Here is a 26,090-nt window from a genome sequence, read left to right as displayed (position 1 = left end):
GTTTAGGCAAACGTTGGGTCAAAACATGCATGGGGTATGTGAGGAAAAACATTTTTACTTAGGGTGATTATGATCTAGAGTTCTCAGCCAGTAAGGGTGGTGGAAACAATCAATCAGTGAGCTCAAAAGGGAATTGGATAGATGGTTAAAAGTGCTATGGGGAAAGAGTGGAGGAATGGGACTAGGAGCCAGCACAGACTAGATAGGCCCAATGTCCATGTTTGTGCCATAACCATTCCATGAGTCTAAATTAAACTTCTGTTCTTCTGACCTTGGTGTTCAGCGATGGGTCTGTGCCTGCATTTCTCAGTGATCCATCAATAAGTGTACTTCTTGCATTGACATGGGTTGCATTACTTTTGCTAGTGGAGCATCCGTGACTAATCCACCACTGCTTTAATGATGGATATCATCTGTATTCCCCAGTAACATCACTATATTTGTATTCTCTCATCATTGTTGTCAAGATAATCACTCTGTATTTGATCCAAGGTCTAATCTTTGGATAATCCAAGCGTGTGTCTGATCCTCAGAAGTGCATTGACATCTTTGTACTAAATTGATATCACTGTGTATTGCTATGTGAGATGTATCCATGCTTACGTTGTAGAAAGAGTTATGCTATAACCCACGATAAGAAGAGGTTAATTTTTATTTCTTTCTTATTTAAAGTGTTAGTGATAGCTTAATAGAAACACCCTTGTCTCTGAATCAGAAGGTCAAATTCCACTCCTGAGCAATTGTTTGTCAATCCAGTGCAGTATAATGGCAAGAAACTGCAGTGGTTTTGCAGACCCATATAAAACGTTCTTGGAGAAATAAAATTAGAACGTTATCTAGTTATTTTAAGAGAAGTCTGTGGCCATACCTTTAAAAAATAGTTGTTAGGTTACTCACCCCAGGATATATGTGTGATACAGGGTACACCTGCTATTCCATTTACACTATGCCAGTGAGTTGCAGATGGGCATTTCAAAATGGAGGATTTTAACTTTTGGATCATTCAAGAGTAAATCATTCAGCCCCTTGCATCTTCTCTTGATTCCCTTAATATCTAAAAATGTATTATTCCCTACCCTGAATATACCCACTGACAGCCCCCTACAGCCCTCTTGAGTAGAGAGTTCCAAAATGAATATGACCCCTGGTGCTGGACATGCCAGCCAAAGGAAACATCGCTGGATCTACTCTGTCAAGCTCCACACAGACAAAATGTCCTGGATTTCTGTGTTTTCCCACACACCCACAGAAATCCCAAACTCGCAACTAGTTTATCGGAGCATAAAATGGCAACAATTTTACTGAAAACACGATATCAGTGCCAATACACAACTACACTTTCAGGCTGCAGTGTCTGAGGAAGACCAAAGGAGTTTCCTGTTGTCAAAGCAACATTAATCCCTCAATGAACATCACCAGCTATTCAAATTTATCTGGCTAGTTATCTCATTGTTTGTGAGAAGTTACAAATTGGCTGTCATGTTCCCTCACTGTGCAACTGTGGCAAGGTTGAAAGGTAGCTCATTGAATGCTGCCATGTGAGTGCATATTCTCAGCATTTACTGCCTTTTGTGTGTCTTTCTCCCTGAAGTAAGTTCTTTCTGTAAGAAGCTCTTTGCAGTTCATAAAACATAACTTGCCTCTAACAAACACATACAGAATGCCTTGGGTTATCCTGTGCTTTATCTTTGAATACTCATGAATTTGATCTTGAAAAATTAATGGATGTCGAAATATTTGGTTTATATTTGAATGATTTTATCCTTTTCCTCACTTTTGAATGAGGATATTATGTTGGTGAACCTCATGGTTAAGGGGATCAAATAACAATGTTAGAATCTTTGCTACCTCCTTTGACTTCTTTCACTAGCAGAAGGTATTTGTCAACTGGGCCTGACGAGTTCACCAATGACATTTTTCCCCCAAACTAGATCACTTTCCACAGTTAACAATAATGTTTTTTCTCCAATCTCCTCTGGTCTGCCTTGGTTTTTACTTCCACCATCATATGTAAGGACTGGCATAAGATATTCATTTAATACTTTTTCCTCACATTCCTTCACCTGTTTAGTTTTTCTTTTTACTTCTAATTTGCTTTCAAAACATTTATTATTTTATTCTGCATGATCTCCAGTCCTTTTCATATTTTCTTTAAATATTACCACCTGCCCTTTCACCTAGCCAATGATATCTTCTGTTTTCTTTTCATTCAACATTGTAAACCATGGTTTTAATTATTTACTCCCTCTTATATCTTAACACAATACAACTTACAGTCTTCAAGTTGTGCAGTTTGCTTACCTCAATATATAGTCAAAATCTGAACTAATTTGCCTATATGTGTCCTAATGCTCTATATTTTCTGTCAATCATATAGCAGGAAATAAAATGCTCCAACTGCAAATACTTATAGTTTCTGTTAATATATTACAAAAATTGATAATTTAAGAACAATTGAAATAGAAGCAAGTGCAGGTCATGTGACCTTTGCAACTTGGCTCCTCCATTTATTAAGATCATCAGTGGTCCAATGCATGATCCACTTTACCACCTAAATGCCATATTTGAATAGACCCATCAACTGAGTCTCCACAGCCCAATACTGCAAAGATTTCTAAAGATTTACATTCCTCTGCGTGAATAAATTTCTCCTTATTTCAGTCCTAAGAGGCAGTCCCCTTATCCACACCGATAGATTTGGACTTCACAGGTAGAGGAAATAATCTTTCGGCGTCTTCTCTGTCAGTCTTAGAATCTTGTATGTTTCAGTGAGCTCATCTCACATTTATCTAACTTACAGATGGAATTGGCCAATCATAACTCAGTCTGTCTCCATAGAATGATCCCCTTATCCCAGGGATCAATCGAATGAATTCATGCCGCATAAACTGCAAGGCAAGTGGATCCTTCTCAAGTATGGAGACCAAAGCTGCACACAGTATTCCAAATAAAGCTCTGTTAAGATTTCCTTATTTTTCTGCTCCAACCCCCTTGCAATAAAGACCAACACATCATCTGGCTTCCTACTTGATTGTTGCACTTGAATATTCTGCAGTTCAAGAATCAGCAAAGCAACATTTATTGATTGAATTAAATGCATTCTATTTCCCTATTCTTCCTCTCAAAGTGAATTAGCCTCACATTGCTTCTCACTTCATAGCCTCTTGTTTAACTTGTCTACATTCCTCTGCTGATTCCCCATTTCCTCCTCAGAGCTCTCTTTCTTGCCTGGCTTTGTATCATCTACTGTGATGAAGTGATTTGAGAGGTTGGTCATGGCTAGAATTAACTCCTGCCTGAGCAAGGACCTGGACATCCTGCAATTTGCCTACCGCTACAACAGGTCTACAGCTGACACAATCTCACTGGCTCTCCACTCTGCTCTGGAGCACCTACACAACCGCAAGACATATGTCAGGCTACTGTTTATCGATTACAGGAAGACATTCAACACCATCATTCCCTCAGTACTAATAACCAAGCTTCAAAACTTGGGCCTTTGTACAAGGGGCAGTGCCTCAGGAAGGTAGCATCTATCATTGAGGACCCTCACCATCCAGGACATGCCTTCTTTTTACTACCATCAGGGAGGAGGTACAGGAGCCTGAAGACCCAAATTCAATGATTCAGAAACAGCTTCTCCCCCTCTGCCATCAGATTTCTGAACAATCCATGAACCCGTGAACACTGCCTCATTTTTCCTTGTTTTTTGCACTATTTATTTTTGTAACTTATAGATTTTTATGTCTTTGCACTGTAGGGCTGCCGCAAAACAACAGATTTCACATCAGTAATAATATACCTGACCCTGATTCTGATACATTACATTCTGTCATTTCACCTTAGTCATTTATGTCATTTGTGAATGGTTAAGTGCTCATTACTGATGCATGCAGCCCATCACCAATAATAGGCTCCCAATCTAAAAATGGTCTATGCTTTCCTATTCATTGTTTTCTCTCCTTTACCTAATCCACTATCCATGGTAATGTGCTTCCCCTACCCAATGAGCCCTTATTTCATTTAACAACCTTTTTTTGTGCGGTACCTTAAGAAAATGCCTTTTGACAAACCAAACATAAGTGCGTCCACAGATTCCCAATTATCCACACTGCTAACTACATCTTTGAAAAAAATGGATTGGATTTGTCAAAAAGAAGTTCCCTTCATGAATGCATGTTGTCCTTTTTGGTTTATTTTGTTACTTGGTTCATAATGAATACTGATGTTCTCAGCAAATTATCCTTATATCTGTTCCATTCTAGTCTCCAGGACTTCTCTTTCTGTTCTCTCTTTAGTGAAGACCAAACCACTGTAGTTCAGGCTTGTACTATCTCATTTTTTTGTATAAATTATAGTTTCCACAAAAAGCAATTTTATTTTCCAATATCCAGTTAAATGATCTTGTGATCACAACTTGGACCCCATAATCCTCTGTACTAGCAATCAAAATCTCCAAAGTACTCTCCCTGGCATTGTCCTATACAGCAGACAGATCGAGAAACTCTAAGATGAGCCCTGGTACAATTATAAACAATGCACTTTGATGTGCTGATTTCACTGTGAGACCCATCAATTTTTAAAGTCCCGCACTCTATAGAAGTGACAAGAATATGTCTACCTCACAGTTTGGGTGAAATAGCTTTCAATTTACCCAACTGGTGACGTAAAAGTATCAAAAGCTGGAAATACTCAGCAGGTCAGGCAGCAACTGTGGAGAGAGAACCAACTGACATTTCAGGTTGATGGTCTTTCATTAGATCTTGGAAAAATTAGAAATCTTTAAGTTGCAGAAAAAAAAGCGAGGAGCGGACAGATCAAGGGGAATGTTTGTGCTATGGTGGTGACCATAAGAAACCGAATGACTCCAGTGGTGCTGGCTAAGAAAGATTGGCAAGGCCTTGTTAACGTCAGCAGATCTGCTGAGAGCAGATGTAAATAGAATATGAATAAATACAGAGATGAGAGAAAAGATTGCTGGAGCCGCTGAAGATACTTGAGATTTATACTGGTGAAGAAGGCATTTGGCAAGCTTGCCTTCATCAGTCAGGGCAATGAGGACAAAGCTTGAGACGTCATGTTATAACTATAAGATGTTGGTGAGCCCACACTTGCAGTATTGTCTGCAGTTCTGATCACCCAGCTACAGGAAGGATGTCCTTAAGCTGGAATGGGAGCAGAAATAATTTACAAGAACGATACCAGGACTGTAGGGCTTGAGTTATAAGGAGATACTGGATAGCCTAGGACTTTTTTTTTCCTGGAGCGTAGGAAACTGAGGGGTGACTTTTTAGAGGTATGTAAAATTATGAGGGGTATAGACAAAGTGAATGGTCATAGTCTTTTTCCCATGGTAGGGGAATCGAAAGCTAGAGGACATAGGTTTAAAGTGAGAGGGGAACGATTCAAAGGGGACCTGAGGGGCAACTTCTTCACACGTAGGGTGGTGGGTATGTGTAATGAGCTGCCAAGGAAGTAGTAGAGGCAGGTACAGTTACAACATTTAAAAGACATTTGGATGAGTACATGGATAGGAAAGGTTTAGAGGGATATGGGCCAAGCACAGGCAAATGGGACATCTTGCCTACCAAGATGGTAGGCATTTTATTCACCATGAACAAGTTGAGCCAGAGGGCTTATTTCTGTGCTGTATAACTATGACTCAATAAAAAACACCCCATTTGCTGGAAATCTGACATAACAACAGAACATGCTACATTTACTCAGCAGATCAGGCAGCATTCATGGACGTAGATGAAAAGAGTTAACATTTCAAGTTGATGATCTTCAGTTCCACTGCAGTCTGGAAAGACTGATTATCTGAAATTGCTGAATTCATTAATAAGTCCTGAGAACTGTGACATGCCTGGTGAGGGGATGGGATGCCTTTTAGCAAGCTTTGTGGGATCATTGGAAGAAGCCAAAAACTGGGAAGTTAGAGTGGGAGTATGACGAGAATTGGAGGCAACTGGAAAGATAGGGTCATCGTTGGGGAGGTCTTCTGTAAAGCAGTTACCCCATCTGTGTGTGTTTGTCTTCTCCAGAGGGGATCATATGGTGAGCCCTGAAAGCATTAAACTGAATTGTTGGAAGTGTAAGTCATTCTTTGAATTCCTGGATGGTAGGAAGGGAAGAGTTAAAAGGACATGTGTTGCATCTCCTGTAGTTGCATGGTAAGATGCTGCAAGAAGAGGATTAGAATTGGTGGGGATGAGTGAATGAACCAGGCAGCTGCAGAGAGAAGGATCCCTTCAGAACGCTGAAAGTGGAGGGGAGGGGAAGATGTTTGCAGTGGTAACATCATGTTGAAGGTTCTGGAAATTATGGAATTTCCATTGAATATAGTGGCTTTTTTATTCTTTTTTTCTTTATTCATTATTTGGCAAGGCCACCATTTATTGCCCCCTCTTAATTCCCCTTGATCTGAATGGCTTACATGGTCATTTCATGGAATATTTAAGAGCCAACCACATTGGTGGGTCTGGAGTCATGTATAGGCCAGACCACATAAGAATGGCAGATTTTCTCCTTTGCAGGATATCAGTGAACCAAGTGGAATCTTATGGTAAACTGGTGGCTTCATGGTCATCATTATTAATGTCTAGCTTTATTTTTAAATTCCAAATTATTAACTAAATGTTATTCCACAGCCCCTATAGTAGAATTTGAACTCTCTGTCTTAAGATTGTTAGTGGAAACCTGGCTGTTGAATCAAGAGCCAAACCTGCTTGCTGCATCACTCTGGTACACGACACGTCTCCTAACTTTGCTGTCATAGATTTCAACCTAAATTAGCTTGGACAGGCCCTCCTCTGAGGATGTGACTGACATTTCACTGACTGTCAGTGTGCTGATCTGCATTGCAGCAGTTGCTTTTCATTTTGGTTTTGTTCTGTAGGTTTTTCCTTCACTATGAAAACCGGAGGTGATCTTGTAGATTTTTCAGTGCTTGGGTATAGATGGAGTGTGCAGTGTTCACACATTCCAACTTTTCTCTCATCCTCCGTTGTGAAGGAGTTAACTCTGTATTGGGTACTGCAGCAGACTGTTGAATGTTCTTCAAAGCTTTTATAAGTCAAATCACAATTTGGCAACCTGGTTCTCATTTGGCTTCCTTTGACTACATTTACATTTAGTGCTAACCCCATTTGCTCCATTCACTTGCGTGTATATCTGGCACATCTCCTATTTTATTTTACTGTGTTTGACACTGAAGGCAAATTGCACACATTAGACATAATTCTTTGAATATAATCACTTCTGACCTTTCTGAATATGGGAAATCCAAAATGTAACTCCTTCACATGACATGTTCAACTCTGTACACATGCTTGTTGTGTGCATTTGTGTGTATGTGTGTGTGTGTGTGTGTGTGTGTGTGTGTGTGTGTGTCTCCCTCTGTCCACGTGTGTATGTGTCCATGTGTGTGTTTGTGTGTGTGTAGAAATGCTTGCATCCATGTGTGCCAGCAGCTGTAAAGTTTCTCAAGTAAATCAAACTTCTATAAGGCATGCTGACTATTTCATTTCCAAGTAGTCAACTATAAATTATTACTTATAATCTGCAATGTTCACGTAAGAAGTTTTTTACTCTTTGGAGAGGTTGTCATCATGGTATTTTATCACTATCAATCACGAAATTCTGGGCATCAGCTCAACTATAATGAAATCACTCCCCCTCGAGCTCTATAATATGTGATGATGCATAATTTGTTGTCAAAATAAGAGCAAAGCTAATGACCCTACCCTCTTATATCTACGGGCAATGTGAGCTAATGGCTACATTTACAAGTATCTCCACTGTCTAGGTAACTTAGAAGAAATGTCACAGTCAAATAAAAAAAAGAGCAGAAACTAACAGTTTTCTGAATGCCGTGGTAGAAATGAATCTATATCATATCTTGGTCAAAGGATGAGAAAAAGCAACAGCAAGATATTTTGTGTGTATATAATTGGAACAACTGATGCAGTGTGTGAAAGTGGGAATGCAGCCTCCCTACCTGTGAGCACACTTTGATATGCTAAAAATTTGACAAAGCACCTGCTGCCAGTCCTATGCCAGAATAGATCTGATATGATCACAAAGGCAGGTACAACTGTAATCCAGGGCCATTCATCCATGCTCTTATTGCATCGTAGAAACTGATGGCAAAACGCTGACTGAATTCTCTTATCAGGGTTGAATGCCTTCTGGATTAAGAGCACTTCTGACAGCTGTGTGTGATTGCACCCACTATAGAACTCTGTGGTGGGACTTATTAGAAAAACTGTAAGAATGTTGGGGCTGAACTTCCTCCTTGTGATTGAATGTTAAATAATTGCCTCGGGTAGAGGAAACTTCACGAAAATTAGTGGTAGTATTGCTCATCTGCAATGAACCACTCTTTACATTCCATACACTTATAAGATGGTTTTAAGGTCTTCTTTATTTTATTGTTCATAAGTGCACTCCAGCTCATCTCTTCTGTGTACCATCAGGAGAGGTTGCCAAAAAAGTGTCTCCAGTCCTGGCTGCGAGCCTCCATACCAGGGTGGTGAGTGCTAAAGGCTGCACATGTTAGAGACTTCTGTCAAGTCCAGTAATGTGCCACTGCCTGCCTTAAAACCAATGGAGATTTGCTACTGGTATGAATACCCGCATGATTGAGCAGGACACTTATCCAATGTTACAGCAGTATCAGGCAACAAAAAATAAATTTAAACTCTCAGCACCAATAAAGAATGGGAAAATTGGGTATGGAGTTAAGTGGAAACATGCTTCAGTCCACCATATTTTGAAAATCACTCCATTTTATGTAAGAAAGTAGGTATATGCTATACTTTCATCATTTGTCTGGTGTTTCATGCTTTAGCACTGAATTGGAGGTTATGGTAAAGGCTAAGGCTATTGTTTAGATGCCCTTTTATGTGAAGTGTTGTCAGAACAGAGCTGTATTCTTAATATATATGGTGGCCCATTTGGTTCATTTCTGCTCCTTTATGAACTCGTAAGAACTGTAGAACCATGAATATTGTCCACAGTTCACTACTCTCATCTATATCACTTTAGTGCAGACAAGATTTTACAGAAAAGACTGTTCTGGGACTGTGTCATAATTTTTCAGAATAAAAGACAGGGAAGGGGCAGCTTAGGGTGGCAATGTGCTGTGATCAGGGACAGATGGAGTTGGGAAATGGATGGCTTGTGTGCTGTGTTCAGTGATCCAGACACCAAATATGTGTTCTGGCAAAGAATTGGAGACAACCTACTTCAAGTCTATCAAGTGCCGTAAGTCACATTCAGTTATAAACTTTATCTTAGCTGAATTATCATTTCTTATCGACAAGGACTAAATAAGTGACCAATACAATAGGTGTTGATGTCTAGTTGGGGTAAGAATTCAAAGAATCAGAAACAGGAACTCATCTACTTATTGTTTCAACAGAGGGAAGATGAGGGGCAGGGCTGGCACTACTTGTAGACCGGTAGAAGTAGGAATGTTTACCCAGTAAATAGCTTCCTGCAATCTGTTTGCTCCCTCTGACCTTGGACTACCCCAGCCCTCCTCTGAAGAGCTATTGGACTGTCCCTCAACAAATATCAGAAACCCTTTCCTCCAAATACCACACAGCAACACCAACTTCCCCAATCACTTTCAATCCCCAACACCCCCACCATGTCCACTATGTGCCACCCATTGGATTCCTACCAAGTATGATCTAATCCATGGACACTTTCAGATCCAGTCTTCACCTTACTGGTGGTGTTTCCCCCCTTTGCCCCCCCCCCCAACACCATCACCAGCCCTTCCTGTCTGGGCTGATTGGTTCACACCCACAAGCCTCACCAGTGCCACCAGGATCCCAGTGGAAGTGCAATGTGCAGAAAAAAACTTAACAATTTTGCAAGATTTTGGGGGGAGCTGGTTTCTCAGGTTTCTTGACCTCAAATTAGCAACCCCCCCTCCCAAAAACCCAACTACCGCCACCCAACTCAGTACATAATCATCCTTCCTGCATTGAATGGGTTCCAAGCAAACATCCAGGTCATTGCGAAAGCTTGCAGAAACCAGAGCTTTCCAGAGAGCTGTGTTCTACTTGATGTTATCACTGATCATTTGGGATGAAGTTTTTTTGTGTTGGTTTTCAAGCCCAGAATCGGTCCTGCATGAAAGACATATGCCTCAGGATGGAGTCTCAAAGTCGCCCTGAAATTGGACCAAGGACAAGGCAGTGTTACTGTGTAGTACTCAGAGGAAAGGGTTTCTAATGTTTGCTGAGGGACAGTCCAATAGTTCTTCAGAGAAGGGCTGGGGTAGTCCAAGTCACAGGGAGCAAACAGATTGCGAGAAGCTATTTACTGGGTAAAAATTCTTCCCCTGGTCTACAAGTAGTGCCTGCTCTGCCCCTCATCTTCCCTCTGTTGAAACAATAAGTAGATGTATTTCTGTTTCAACACTTGGGCAGCTCCACTGGAGACCTGCCGATTTTGGAAATGCGATTTCGAACTGCTTGCTTCGTAGGAAGTAACTGATGGTTAGAGAAATAGGAAGAATGTGAGATGGAGAAATGGGCAAGAATTCAACTTTACATCAAACTTTGAAAAAAAATCAAAGAATTCTGAGCAATGACTTGCCAGCAATAACCATCAGAAATACAGCTGAGGTTAGGAGAAGCTTCTCTCAAAGTGTGAGCTTTAAAAAAAAAGTTTGATGTATAATTGAATTCTCGCCCAATTCTCTCATTTTCTCTCGAGGCTATTTGCTCCCCTTTTTAACTAAAACTGGAATATTTTAACAGCCCATTGCAAACAACCCCCTTTGAACCCTGAATTCACCTGGGCATAGGAATGTGAGAATTCTCACCATGTCACAATCAGCCCCAGGAAGGTAAGATTTTAGTAATGTTGGGAATGATCAGGTGGATTCTGCTAGACTTGACCTGTTACCTGGATTCATTACCTATGGTCCCTGCTGCCAAGAAGTATTTTTTTGGATGCAGGGAGCCAAGTGATTTGGCTCCCTACACCTTACAGGATATAGAGCAGGGCCTGAGCAGTGAGTAAACTGTTGACCCCTGCCCCACAATGCCCTGATGGCCTCTGATAGCTCAATGCTGTTTTGGTCTCATACTGGGCATGATATTACTGCAGAGCTAAGCATCATTATTACGTACTGAACCAGAAGGGAGATATTCCTGGTTAATTCAGTATAATTTTTTTCTATATCTCCATCAGCTACCAGTAATTAATTTAGTAAAAATAATATCCTATCATCTTTTGCTAATGATTCTGCTCTACATTCAAGCTGTGTCTCTCCAATCCCAATCCCCCATGGTGCAGTATGTCTTGCTCTCATCTATGCTCTTTGATGAGTAATAGAAATCTTATTCCTTTAAGTTATTCAAAGACAAGCATTTGGATTTTCCTAGATTACATTGCAAATGGTATGAATTGTATTGAAAATCTCAGTTTGGAGAAATTGGAAGTATCACCCAAAGAAAATCTCTGTAAAAAATCATCAGGAATAATTGCATTAGAACCTGTTGTAGATAAAATTTCATGTTAATTTCATAACTGCTGTCAACAATGGACTGGCTTGAAATGATGTCACTTAGGTTAAATCATGAAACAAATGCCCACCTGCAAGCATGAGGCAGGATGGTCATTCCAAGCTCCCTTCTGTTCTTCTGTCACCCAAAGAAGTGGCTTGTTTTTGAACTTCTAGTAAGCTCCAAAAGTTCCCAGGAGATAACCAACCCATGGCAGAAAACAAAGAAGGACCTAGATTTTACCCCAATTTTCTCTTTTTCCTTCCTTCTCAACCCCAGACAGGCAATCTCTTGGCCACAAGCCCTTGGCTGCAGGTTGATAATGGTGCCAATCCAGGGCTATTATTACAGTAAAAAGGAAATTTGAAAGTCTTGTATTTATAAATGCATTTATTCTATTGAAATTGTACTTGGAGATGCTAGAGTGCTGCAAGGCAACTCACAGAATCATGGTCCTTACCTTCTTTAAGAAAATGGACCTACCAGTAGCAGCATCCTATTTTCATCAAACAGCTTTGGCTACTATAAACAACAGAGATCCAAATGGAATCAATCTGTTCCCAGAAGAGATTAAAAGCTAAATAAACAAAAGCCTTCCTTAGAATGGGTCTTAAAATAAGCATTCAGCCTTTATGCTTCATGAATTGAATACCAAATATGGGTTCAACAATGCTACAGTATTGCAGGTAGTTCTGGGAATGCATTGCAAATGTATGAAGAAGTCTTCAAAGATAGCGAAAGGTCGGTGCAAATCTCAGTTTGGAGTAATTGAGAATATTACCCAAAGAAAATCACCATAATAATCATCAGATGTAATTGCATTAGAACCTGTTGTAGATAAAATCTCATGCTAATTTCAGAACTGCTGTCAATGATGGACTGTCTTGATATGATGTAACTTAGGTTATAGAAGTAATTTCCAGGCAACAAAAAAGGATCAGTGAAGATTTGCTGCACTGGCTCAAGAAGGAGATATTGTTGAGATCAAAGACAAGGTGGGAGACTGATTCCTTTTGACTGAACAAGGAAAGTTTGAGGGAGTTTTAATCTAGGTTTTCAAGATCATGAAATCTCTTTAGAAGAGAGACGTTGTCGCGTTCTCTCCAATCATCCACCAATTGATAATGGTGCTGATCAAGGGGAATTACTTGACTAAGAGGGATATAATAATGGTTTATTCGAATGAGAGGATACTTGGCACCCGGAGACCTGTTGTGTCTTAGAAATTTGTTGATGCTACACTGATTTTATAGCCTTAATATGCATGAAAAAGAATCTATTGTAGTGTATGATAAATTAACCAATCATTACAGAGGTAAAGGCTCAGTAAGAGTGTCTAGGACCTATGTCTTGTACAGGTATTGGGTCCTTTCCACATGCAGATAGGAAGCTGAATATCTGTTTGAAATCCCCTTTCCAAAATTGATTGTTTAGAACATAGCTGCTTGTGCAAAGTCCTTGTAGCTTTCAAGATTACATGCAACCTAATTGGCTCTTAAAGGATCTGCAAGATAAATTTGTACAAAATACATATAATATCTTGTGACCTCATGGAGATTGCTACTCTCTCTGAAAACTTCCTTCCCTTTCAGTCAACTCTTTTCCCTCCCAATGGCCTTATTGATGATGCCCTAACCCCTGTCACTAACCTGAGGATCAGTGCTGGGGTGTTAGTGGGACAACTCGGGACCACCATGCTGCCTCCAGCTGCAGGATTGCAGTATGTTGCTCATCAGTGACACAAGGTCTTGGCATGTTTTTGGATGATCACCTGTGCTTCTGACACATGTGCACTTCCTGTGTCAGGCCTTTAGGGATGCTGAAATGGAATTTGCAATGGCCTTCACATTGTTTTAAAGGTAACAAGATATATATTTTTAAAGGAAAAAGTATGATGAAAAGGAGTAGAGATGGAGATTAAGGTAACTTCTTTGAACAGCTAACACAGCCACTGTCCTGATGAGCAAAGTGCCCTTGTGTCGAGCTAGAATTCCTGATGATTCTTTCCTGGTGTTCTTTGAAAAGATAAAGGGATTAAACTGAACAGTGTTCACTCCCAAACCCCCTTCCCAAAATGGCATGAAAATTATGCCTGTTGATTGCAATGTAGGCAGTAGAGCAAGCTTGTGTTCTACTATCATTACAATATCTTCCATGTGCAGGCATTGATGGCCATCCTGTTGACTAGCTGGTCCACACCAAAAGGGGCCTAACATTGTAACATCCTAGCTCTAACTAAAATCAGTCTGCATTCTTCCAAGCTAACCTGTATTACTAAAAGGGGAAATGTAATTGGAGCAGACATTAACCCAGTGACACAGACTCAGCAGGCCTGAGTTATAGGGAGAGGTTGGGCAAGCTAGGACTTTATTCCTTAGAATGTAGGAGACAGAGGGGTGACCTTATACAGGTGTATAAAATCATGAGGAGCATAGATAGGATGAATGCACACAGTCTTTTTCCCAGGAAAGGGAAGCAAAAACTAGATGGCATAAGTTTAAAGTGAGAAGAGAAAGATTTGAAAGGGACCTGAGGAGCAAATTCTTCATGGAAAAGGTGGTTCATATATGGAACGAGCTGCCAGAGAGAGTACTTGAAGCAGGTACAATAACAATATTTAAAAGATATTTGGATAAGGACATGGAAAGGAAAGATTTGGAGGGATATGGGGCAAGTGTAGGCAAATGGGACTAGCTTAGATGGGCCCCTTGGTCAGCATGGACAAGTGGGGCTGAAGGGCCTGTTGCTGTGCTGTATTACTCTATGACTCTATTGGGATGATATCATGAGATGTGCATCAAGTGCCTACCTGGGCAAGCATGATCACCCTGCAAGACACAAGAGACTGCAGATGCTGGAATCTGGAGCAAAGAAACAAATTGCTAGAAGAACTCAATGGGTCAGGCAGCATCTGTGGGAGAACTGGACAGTCAGCAACTGTGGATGTCAGTATCAGTCATTATCATTCTCAGTCAAGCAAGTTGATTTCAGTCAACTTTCATTCATGCACTGCTAAGATAAACAGCACCCTGTGATGAAATCTCTGGGCCCTGTTGGTTTTTTATTCTACCAAGAGTGAATTTAATCGCAACGTGGCCAGCACTTGAAAGCAGTTTGAATTTTTGAACTTAAATGTCATAAGGTGGCTTGAGAGAAAACACATTTGACTTACAGAACTGCCTTTTGAGGTGTGAATTATTTTTGTACTTAAATGAAATGCCAGTATAAATTGTAAATGGCTGCCGGAGTGCAGCAGAAATGAAAGAGATAAAGAATGCATGAAACAGGTAATGATCACCAGAAATATTTATGAAAAATTTATCAAGCTAGCTATTCTAATCACAAACCATAAAGTGTAGAATGGTAAAAAAAGGAGCATCATTCATTTACTTTCTCTTTGAGCCCTCAGACTATTATTTCCCAGGATTGAAATATCGAAAGATCTCCATAAGGTTGCTAGCTATGAATAATTAACCACATACACCCTGCCAAAGCTAGCATAAATAAGCAGAAAATATTGGAAATACATAGCAGGTCTGTCAGGTTTCTGGGGAAGAGTTGGACTACAAAATGTTAACCTAGTTATTATCTCCACTGCAACTGGGTCATTTGCCACATATTCTTTTGTTATTTAAGATATTTAGCATTTGCAAATTTTGTATTTCTTTTTACCTTGCATTTAATCTTCTGCAGATTTCTAGGAGTTGATGGTGTTTGGGAAGATTGGTCTCCATGCACAGTAAAAAGCTATTTATTTAAAATATCTACTTGACTTAAAATTTGTTATTTACAATAGTGTTTGTGTGTACAACAATAAGTTTGGATATATTTCTCGGACTGGCATATGTTTCCAAGACTGTCTACCTTTAGTTATGCAGTTTTCTCGGACTGGCATATGTTTCCAAGACTGTCTACCTTTAGTTATGCAGTTTTGAGTTATAGTTATTTATTCACAGTACAAGACATTCTGTAGCTCTTTATGTGTGGCAATGAAGAGGTGTCAGGACACCTTCAGGTTTTGAATTCAACAGCATGGATTATTCCCAGAAGTGTTTACAGCTGATATTTTAGTAAATTATTCCAATACGATCATTGTATTATTTTGAAAAGAAAAAAATTACTGAAAGCTATGAATAGCTTTCCTGATTTAGAGCATTTAACTCTAGTTACACGAGAGTAGGCTTTTGCAGTTTTTTTTATCTGAATCTTTGCAGAATGTGATTTGTGACTTTTTACCACAGACACATGATTTACATATGTATGCCTTGAAGTCTCCACATATCTTCCTGTCAGAGATTTGTGCAATCTGGAAGAAACCACCATTAATAGCTATAAAGCTGCTGTATTTATAATGTGATTTCCTCCCATAACCATTTTATATTCAACTGTTTTATTGACATCCCCTTTCTTTTATTACTTCTATCCCATAAAGTGTGGTTGAATGTCAATATAATCACACCACATGAAAATGTAACTTGAGTTCTAAAACTCAGTGGCCCAAAGGCCCAGAATTTGCGGTCACCAGTTCACTGCCTTTGCTCACTGTTGACCTGCAGAAAAAAATAGTGCTTGCCCGATGTATATGCATCAGCAGGAACTGGCAAATAGAAACCAGCTCAAACGATTGTAACAAGGCTCAATATGGTGTCAGGGCCTTCTGTGACATAAATGTAATGTTGCAAGGCAGGTGAGAGTGAGGTTGGGGAGGGGAGGGATTGTTGGTCTGAGAGGTGAGGAGCTTATTGGAGAACAAGCTCCACCCAAAAGGCAGCTGAAAATTACTGAAGATAAGGCATAACTTAACAAATTCAGAAATATTCAAGGCTTATTCAACTTATCCAAAACACTTACAGTATATCAAAGTGCTTAAATAAATTCACACAATTGAATAATGTAGTACGACTTATATTGAATCCTTACAACGATTTACCACCATTGAAATAATGGTGAAGCTGCCACAACTTCGCACAATTTTGGAGTGCACGTGGCAAAACTCCCATGAACGTCCATCAGGAACTTCCTGCCATCCATCTTGCAGAAATCTCAAAGTCACAGTCAGCTATCTGGGGAAATACGAGCACTGATCGTTTCCAGCCAAGTTTAGGTCAGTATTAACTTGGTTTAGCTTTTCAAGATATTTAATTGCAGGATAGAATGGCACAGTGGCACTGCCAATAGAGTCGCTGCGTCAAAGAGCCGGAGACCTTGGTTCAATCCTGACCTTGGATGCTATCTGTGTGGGGTTTACACAATCTCCTGATGACTACGTGTGTTCCTTCTGTGGGCTCTGGTTTCCTCCCACGTCCCAAAGACATGCACGTTGATGTGTTAATTGGCCGCTGTGCATTACCCCTACTGTGTAGGTGAGTGGTAGAATCTAAGGATAGTTAGTGAGCATTTTGGGAGAATAAGAAATGGAGTTATTGTAGAGGATTAGTATAAATAGGTGCCTGATGGCATGGATTTGATGGGCCGAAGGGTCTGTTTCTGCGCTGTCTCCCTCTGTAACATCTATTTCACTTGGCAGATTTGCAGTAAATCCAATTTACATTTGGATTGACAGGCAGAAGTGTTTTGGCTTTTTATTGGAGCCTCTCATTTAACTGGCAGTTGATCTTCAGTCAGGCAGATGCTAGGTTATACTTGTATCATCTTTCCCCATGACGACAAACTATCTGCAGTTTTTCACTACTCATTGTTACTTCTTCCTATAATGTTATATTACTTTTTACTTCTCCAAATTAACTGTTACACTGCTGCTACATTTTCTCTTTGGTGAATTAAACTATTTTATTCTTTTATCAACAAATTTGCACTGCAAGGTAATTTTAACTGGGTTGTATTTTGAGTGAGATTGTGCCTTTCTGGCTGATTTCTGAAACCGGAATTGCTCTTAGCGTCAGTGGACTCCAGACAACTTTATTGAGCCAATCAATCCTTTCAATTAAAATTTTAATTAAACCGGCAGAAATGCCAATAAATGCAGTTATCCAAGTTTCACTCCAAGGGCTTAAGGTATCACTAGGCAGAAAAGCTTTTTGTTTTCTGTTTTAGTAGTTCCTCTGTGGTTCAGTCAGTGAGTGATGAGGTTTCTTTGAAGCTGGATCTTTACTGCCTCATTTATTGTGCTATGCAGGGGCACATTGAATTGCATTAAAGAAGGAGGAATAAAATTCCCAGCAATTGTAGTTCCAACTTATTTGAAACTGCACAGGTAGAATGATGCTTCTGCCTTCTTGGTGTTCAAATATGCAGGACACTACTTGATAGATGCCCAATTACAGTCAGTTACAAAGACCCCAAAATCTATTGCATCACCAAGCTGGCAGCTCCATTGAACACTCTGCCAACAGTGTAGTCTAATGACAACCATATCAAAGTTTGTGACATCCCGAACAATCATATGTCCCAAATGTATTGATGAAAGTTTATACAAATCAATTTGGCATAGAGAAAAGTATCTATCATTGTCTGAGAGAAAGAAAGTGATCAATGTTTGGTATGGTGCTTGAAAAGAGTAATTAGTTGTATATTAGGAAAGGTATTTGTTATAGAGATTCTGGTTGAAGCAAAACTGGCACTACTGTTAGTTCTAGAAATAAGTCTTTGGAGAACATTTAATAGGAGTTTCACCTAACATTTTAAAGCAGGACTCAAAATATATCTTTTTTATTTTTGCATGTGGGATATCAACATAATTTTGTAGTCATATTTCTAAATTTCCAAGTGAATATTACTGCAAATGTTTCAAGATAAATAATTTTATTAAAGTAATTGTATTTTGCAGCAGGGTTCTTAGTTTATAGCTGTTTTCAAGGACTAAGATCAATTTTTTTAAACAATTGGTACTATTATACCTTAGGATAAGTGAATTTTGGACTTTTGTTCCATTGTGTCAATTATTATTTAAAGGCTAGAATTCGAACTGAGCTGGCAGAATTGTCAATAAATTGAGCTGTCTAAATTTCAGTCCTAAGACTATAGTATCAGCAGGCAAAAAACGGTCACTCTCTGGCTCAGTATGTGACTGAATGGGGAAAATGAGAGCAAGTGAATTGGAAAACAGCAAATATGACTCCATTGTTCAAGAAAGAAGGAAGACAAAAGAAGGGAACTAAGGTTCAAAGTCAAAGTTCAGTCGAGTTTATTGTTATATGCATAAGTACATATATGCATAGATGCAATGAAGAACTTACTTGCAGCAGCATCACAGGCACATAGCATCATGTAAGCAGCATTCATAAGAAAAACATAAATGAAACACAATTTTTTAAAGAAGGAGCACAATTAGAACAAAAAAAAAGTCCATTTTAGTGCAAAGTGATCAAAGTGGTCAATGTTGCTATACTGTAGTGATCGGGGTTGTGCTAATTGGTTCAATAACCAAATGGTTGAAGGGAAATAGCTGTTCTTGGTGCTGTGGGACTTCAGGCTTCTGTACCTCCTGCCAGATGGTAGCTGCAAGAAGATGGCATGGCCCTCTTAGTTTAACATCTATTGTTGGCAAGATGGTAGAATAAATAATCAAAGAAGAAATATCTAATCATTTAGGAAAGCTTAATATAATCAAACCACATCAATATGGTTTAATGTAAGGCAAATCATGTATGATAAATTTGCATGAGTTCTTTGGGGATGTAACAAGGAGACGTGATAGATATTGTGTATATTGATTTCCAATAGGCATTTGACAAGGTGCCATATAAGAAGCTGGTGCACAAGTTAAAAGTTCATGATATTGCAGGAAATGTGTTTCCATGGATTGAAAATTGGGTATCACATAGAAAACAAAGAGTTGGAATAAATGGGTCTTTTTTGGGTTGGAAGGATGTGACTAGTGGGGTACCCTAGGGATCAGTTCTTGGCCCTCAATTATTTACTCCTATTATTAATCACCTGAAGGAGGGTGTAAAAGATAAGGTTTCCAAATCTGCTAATGACTTGAATATCGGTGGAAAAGGCATGTTACAATGAGGATATCAGGACTCTGCAACGTGATATAGATAGACTGAGTAAGTGGGTGAAACTCAAAAAACATAGTTTTAGTGTGGGAAAATGTGAGGTCAAAAAGAATTAAAAGAATTATGATCTCAATAGAAAGAGATTGCAAATGAGTGAAGTGCAGAGGAATCTAGGTGCTCTTGCATATGAATCAATAATAGTTAGCAGGTGAGTGCATCGAGTAGTTAAGAAGACAAATGCATATTGACCTTCATTGCAAGAGGGTTGGAATTTAGAAATAGGGAAGCTTTGTTACAATTGTACAGGTTACTGGTGAGGCCACAGCTTGAATACTCTGCACAGTTTTGGTCCCCTTATCTATGAAAGGATATGGTAGCATTAGATGCAGTCCAAAGCAGATAAACCAGGATAATTCCTGGTTTAAAAGGATAATCCTATCATGAGAGGCTGAACAAATTGGGTCTGCATTCTTTCGGGTTTAGAAGAATGAGGGTTAATCTTATTGAAATATATCAGATTCTAAAGGGGTATTGTAGGGCAGATGTCAGAATGTTTTCATGAGTGGGAGAGTCTTGATTGAGGGGACATAGTAAGGGACATTTAAAACCAAAGGTACAGAGAAGTTCCTTCTCAGAAAGTGTTGTGAATCTCTGGAATTTTCTACTCCAGAGAGTTGTGGAGCCTAGCTCATTAGAAGTATTTATAGTAAAAGTAGAATAACTTTCGGATTTCTGAAGATCGGGGGATGCAGATCTGGCATGGAGGAGGAATTGAGACCTGGATTAGATCAGTCGTGCTCAATATGGAAAGGCAGAGTAGGTTTGAGGGGCCAGGTGGCCCACCCCTGCTACTTTCTCCCATGTTCTTATAGTACAAGGTAGCTTTTCACTTCCATCAGTCAATAAAAGCAAGAGGTGGCAAATCTGCTCCCCATTCCGCATTCCTACTGATTTTCCCAAATCAAATCAGACATCAAATCGAATAGCAACCCTCCACACACGTCTTCCCACTCCTCATCTATTAGTACCACAGTAAACATCCAACTCCTCAGGTTAGGTCTCTTTTGCTCTTGATGATGGTTTTAAATGGAGTCGCTGGCATCTAGCCATTGAAACTGCAATGTCCAAGGTTTCCTCATATGTACTATCAAAAGTCCCGGACCTCCTGACAGATTCATAAGACTGGACCTAACTGTTCACTCTGCCACTGGACTCCACATGGGACAGATATGTACTGCTGTAGGAGGATCATGGAGGTAACTTTTAGGTGGGGGAACCAGGACTTACACAATCTGACCCAATGTCTCGATAGTAAAGAAATGACCCTTTTAAGGGAATTTCCATCCATCAACAAGGAGAAGCTGCTGACCACTAGCTACCTGTGAAAGCAAGTGAAGTCTCACTTTATCTCCATTGATGTGCAGTTTTCTTTTCAGAATTCAAACCCAAGGATCAACAAGAGTGCAATTTATCAGCCACTTCTGATAAAAGACCAAACTGAGCACACCCACCAAATATATTGGTGGACATTTGTAATATCTAGTAATAAATGTTACAACCTTTAGCAGTAAAATTTGTTTAGCATGACTTCTATTGATTTCTTGCAGCATTGCTCAATTTTGAACATTTTTCTTGTCTTTTAGGCCTCCACCTGTAAGTGAAAGGGCTCCAATAGGAACCGTGGTTGAAACTGTAACAGCAGCTGCTATCAATCAAACTGTAGTGTATTCAATCATAGCAGGAAATGATGCTGGTAAGAAACTTCTGAGATAAATAATGTTGCAACGTTTGTGAATTTGAATATCAGTTTTTAATTCTTGTCTGCTGTAAGACTATTGGACCTCATACCAGGCACATAATAGTTAATTTGATATTGCAAAGATTAAAAGTTAGCAAATCACAGTATTAAAGTTACTTGAGTTAAAAGCATAATATGGTGGTGGCTACATTACGCTCCGCTTCTGGAAATCTGCACCATTGAATCGAGCAGCTGCTTCTAGTTGTACATTCAGTGCTGCTGACTGAGGATGAATGTTTTAGCACATTACTTATATGCATTTGTTTGCATGGTGTAGAATGTATGGTCTGATCTGATTTGCTACATTCTCTGTAGTTTGCTTGTCATCAACACAACTGTTAGCAGTACATGTGCCTCTTCATCCTGAGGATAAGTATTCTCTTGGCTCCACTTCTGACACCATTCTGTAAAGGTTTCAGATTCATGGAGAATATCCTCTGATCTGCATCCTAGCCAATTCATTTTATCATATTTCTTTATTGCCACAAATTTTGTTTTAGTCATTAAAGTTTTAATGAGCAATCAGAGGTCTTATCTGAAAATGCAGACAACATAAGTGCCCAAAAATTCTGGGTTTAATTCTAAGTATTGCTTAAATGCCCAAGTTCTCAACATTCAGTTGTGTGGACCCACATTCAGGGTTAATGATGCTGCATAACCTTCCCTTATCACGTTCAGCTTTAGGGGAGCAATTTAAAAAGTGCATTTGATTTAAAGGTTGTGTTCCATCCCTTCTATTGCTGCTCAAAGAATGGCATATAAAACAAATTAAACAAAACAACTTCAATAATTAAATAGGTTATGTGAATCTTATGCAAGACCCTGGAGCACTAAATTTGGAACTAAATTACCTCTTGCTTCTAGGGTCATAATAGATGTACGCCAACACCCTATTTTGTTTGCTAAATTAATTCTGCTTTTACCATCATGTATATGACACTCTTCCATTCTTAATGATAAAGATAAATATCTTCACAAGATTAACGACCATGTCCACTGATTACTCTTATTCTTTTGTGAACCTACCCTATTCTCTTCTTTTCACAATTAATGTGCTGGAAGCTCAGTTTCAAAAGTGATGGGTGAAAGTGAATTACGATCAAGGCAGTCAATGAGAATACCTACCACTATGCACTGCTGATGCCTGTTGATCTGTCTCCACATGATATTTCCCAGTTATCAGTAAAACCTTATTAGGAATTGAGGATTACTAAACTTGGGAGTTTTATTGAAATATTGTGACACAAATTTTTGACTTTAGAATCACCTGTTGCAGAATTTATTGAATATTAATTTTAACGGATAAAATATTGGTTACGTTACACAATGGATAAGCAAACCTCCCATCAAATCGTTAGTGGGTAATGAAGGCAAAAATTATAGCTGCTTGTTTGCTAAACACTTTCTGATTGTGAGAAGTAATAGGGTTAAGAGTTATGTTGTAAAACAATCTCAAGCTGAGATTTCTTAGGATAAAACTCAAAATAACATCATCTGGAGTCAAAATGAAAGAGTAATTTTATAGCCCACCTGACTGAGGCAGGAAATAACTGGGATTAACAAAGGACAACTGCGTGAATTGGTTGAAAAATAAAAGCATGCAGATACTGGAAACCTGAAATAAAAACAGTGAATGTTGGCTCAGCAGGTGGCGTAAATTGGTTGATTAAGCTTTCAGGCAGGAGTACAGACTATCTTCGAGAATCCATGTTAGGGAAGAGAAAATTCATCAAGAATCCTTCTCCTGATTAATTCCTTGACATTCCTGATTTTTTTTGGACAAATTCAAATCAGATGGCAATGGCAACGGCCAAACCAAATTGGCTGCATCAGTTGTCTCATAGAAAAACAGAGAATAAAGACAGGAGTAGCAAGAAGAGTGAAAAGAGAAACAGGAATATACCACGTTCCTGCACCTTCCTCATTACCCCTTGATGCCATTTGTGTATTCAGCAACTTGGTTTCTACAGCCCCCTCTGGTGATGAATTCCACCCTCTGAGTGAAGGCACTACTCTTCATTGTCAGTCCTAAATCTCTTGCCCTAAAACTGGGACCAGCCCCTCCTTCTAGACATCTAAACCAGGCAGACCACTCTTCCCACATCCAGTCTGTCAGAATTTTGCAAGTTTCAATAAGATCCTCTCTCATTCTTCTAATCTCTAGTGAATCCAATCCTAGTCAACCTAATCTCTGGCTGGGAGTCGAGAACATGGGCTCACAGTTTCACAGTCAGGGATAAGCAGTTCATGACTGAGATGAGGAGAAATGTCTCCACTCAGAAGGTGGTAAACCTGTGGAATTCGTTACCACAGAGGGCTGAAAATGCCAAGTCACTAAATATCTCCAAGAAGAGGAGAACAACTGGGCAGACTTGAAGGGCTGAATGGTCTACTTTCTGCTGTTTCTGGTGATCCCAGCCAAAGAGTCATTGAGAGATATGGCATGAAAGCAGTCCTTCAGCCCATCGAGTCTGTGCTGACCATCAAGCACCTGTTTTTACATTAAATCCTACTCTAACCCATTTTGTGGAGATGAATAAATAAAAGAGCAAGTCATAGAATTGGCAAGTTCTTCTAAGGTGAATTTCTCATCTGTATCATTGTAAATTATGTCAAAAATAATTCAAATTAGTGTAATCTGTTGCTATGTTTTTGTTAATACATTTGGCATTTGTTGTTTCAGGAGTATTTAAAATCAACAATCGCACAGGAGTCATCACAACAAATAAAACATTGGATTATGAATCCATAAAAGACTACGAAATTAGAATCCAGGCAGATTCATTGCTGTTTTTTAGATCAAACCTCAGGGTTCCTTCAAGAAGTAAGTCAATTTTGTTATCATTTTGTCATTGATTCCAATTTAAATCATAATAGTTCAGTCACTAAGATGGGCAGGCACGGTAGTGTAACTGTTAGCATAATGCTATTACAGCATCAGTGACCCGGGTTCAATTCTGGCTGCTATCTGTAGGAGTTTTGTACATTCTCCCCATGGCTGCATGGATTTCCCCCGTGTGCTCCAGTTTCCTCCCACATTCCAAAGACGTACAGGTTAGGAAGTTGTGGGCATGCTATGTTGGCGCCGGGAGCGTGGTGACACTTGCGGGCTGCCCCCAGAACACTCTACGCAAAAGATGCATTTCGCTGTGTGTTTCTGTGTACATTTGACTAATAAATATGTCTTAGCTTATGATGGTATAATAATGATGAAGTGTGGAAGACAACTTTCCAAGTGCATACTTGGGATGTTCAGGTGGGTTACTTACCTTTCTAGGATGTGTGGTTGAAGAAACATCTCCTTCAGTTAAGTATGCCCTTCAATTACTCCAGCCACTTCTCAAAGTAAGAAGTTCTGAGTGCAAGCTCAATCAACCTGAGCCACTTTCTGCACACTTGGATGTCAAGCACACATGAAGCATTCTTAAATTCCCACACGCCACAAAGCTTGATAATCTGATTGACGATGCAGGCTGCATCTGGGCACACTGTTCTCAGAGAGGGTTCCTCCCAAACTGGGATCATGCCCCTATCTGCTCTTGAGAAAAGTCGAGCTCCTGCTCCGGGCATGAGTGACAGCTGGTTACTTATTTCCTTCCTCAAACTGGCAGATCATGCACATGCATCCAAAGGTTCATGTAAGCTTCTTGCCTGCCATTGAGAGGTCTTAGAAGGCCAGTTGGCAGCAAGAAGGCATGAGAGACTGCAAATGTTGGAATCTGGAGCAACAAATCAAACTGCTGGAGGAGCTCTGACCCACTGAGTTCCTCCGGCAGTTTGCTTTTTGCACCAGTTGGCGGCAAAATGGGCTCTAGTTCAGTAAATTAAAAAAAAAAACATCTTTATAGAACATAGAACAGTACAACACAGAACAGGCCCTTCAGCCCACAATGTTGTGCCGACATAGCTAATCCCTCCTACCTACAGAATGCCTATTTTCCTCTCATTCATGTGCCCATCCAAGCCCCTCTTAAAAGCCCCCAAAGAATTTGCCTCCACCACCCTATCAAGCAACGCATTCCAGGCATCCACCAGTGTTCGAGTAAAAAACGTACCCCTCACATCTGTTCTGATCCTACCCCTCTCACCTTTAATGCATGCCCTCTGGTATTGGATCGCTCAATGTGTGACCAATGAAGATTGTAAGTGGCCTTTTAAAATTATACAAGTCTCTTAGTTTTCTTTTCAAACTATTCCACTTTTCCATTTCTTCCACAATCCAAGATGCAGACAGAAATATGTATAAATGAGTGGAAATACACATCTGAACAAGCTTGCTGACACTTGGGACTGCCTACCTAAAACAGCTGGTGGTTCATCACTTGAATATCATTTTACATATCTCCAGCAAAGTCTGTATATTTGAGAGAACAATATAAAAGCAAAAAGGAAAACCATTGGGAAGCATCAGTAAATCAACAATTCTGAAGGAGGTCATTTTTGGTTTGATCTTTCATAGAGCTCAGGGCTAAACTCTGGCACACTATAGTATCATCTTAACATATTGTTAAATATTGAATTGCAATTCTCCAGTGTTCCTAACATCTAACACCTTTTATTGAAAGCATTTGAAAATATTACCTTCCCTTAAACCAAGTTCAGTATGATAAACAGCTCATGAAAACTACAGGGGCCTAGAAATTCTATCTCACATGCTACACAATAGAAAGTTATTTAAAACTGTTCACTATAAACATTCAGGTACATATTGCATAGATCCCAAAATGGCAAATTGCTTCCAGGTTCTGCTTGAACATGGTAAGTTTACCACCATTGGTGGCATCTGGGCACACACAGTAGTAC

The 26,090-nt window shown here is 39.5% G+C and overlaps 1 protein-coding gene across 1 annotated transcript in view; it reads left to right on the top strand.

Moving 5' to 3' along the window:
• Nucleotides 1-26,090, top strand: part of pcdh15b (protocadherin-related 15b) — a 564,355-nt gene that overhangs the window by 429,783 nt on the left and 108,482 nt on the right. The window contains exons 24-25 of the mRNA XM_052027763.1: nt 21,133-21,242; nt 23,971-24,111. Of these exons, the coding sequence (XP_051883723.1) occupies nt 21,133-21,242; nt 23,971-24,111 (251 nt within the window). The remainder of the gene's footprint in view (nt 1-21,132; nt 21,243-23,970; nt 24,112-26,090) is intronic.

This window comes from Pristis pectinata, chromosome 12 (assembly GCF_009764475.1).
Source record: "Pristis pectinata isolate sPriPec2 chromosome 12, sPriPec2.1.pri, whole genome shotgun sequence".
In the NCBI taxonomy this organism is placed as follows: Eukaryota; Metazoa; Chordata; class Chondrichthyes; order Rhinopristiformes; family Pristidae; genus Pristis; species Pristis pectinata.
This window is presented reverse-complemented; position numbering and strand designations above follow the sequence as displayed.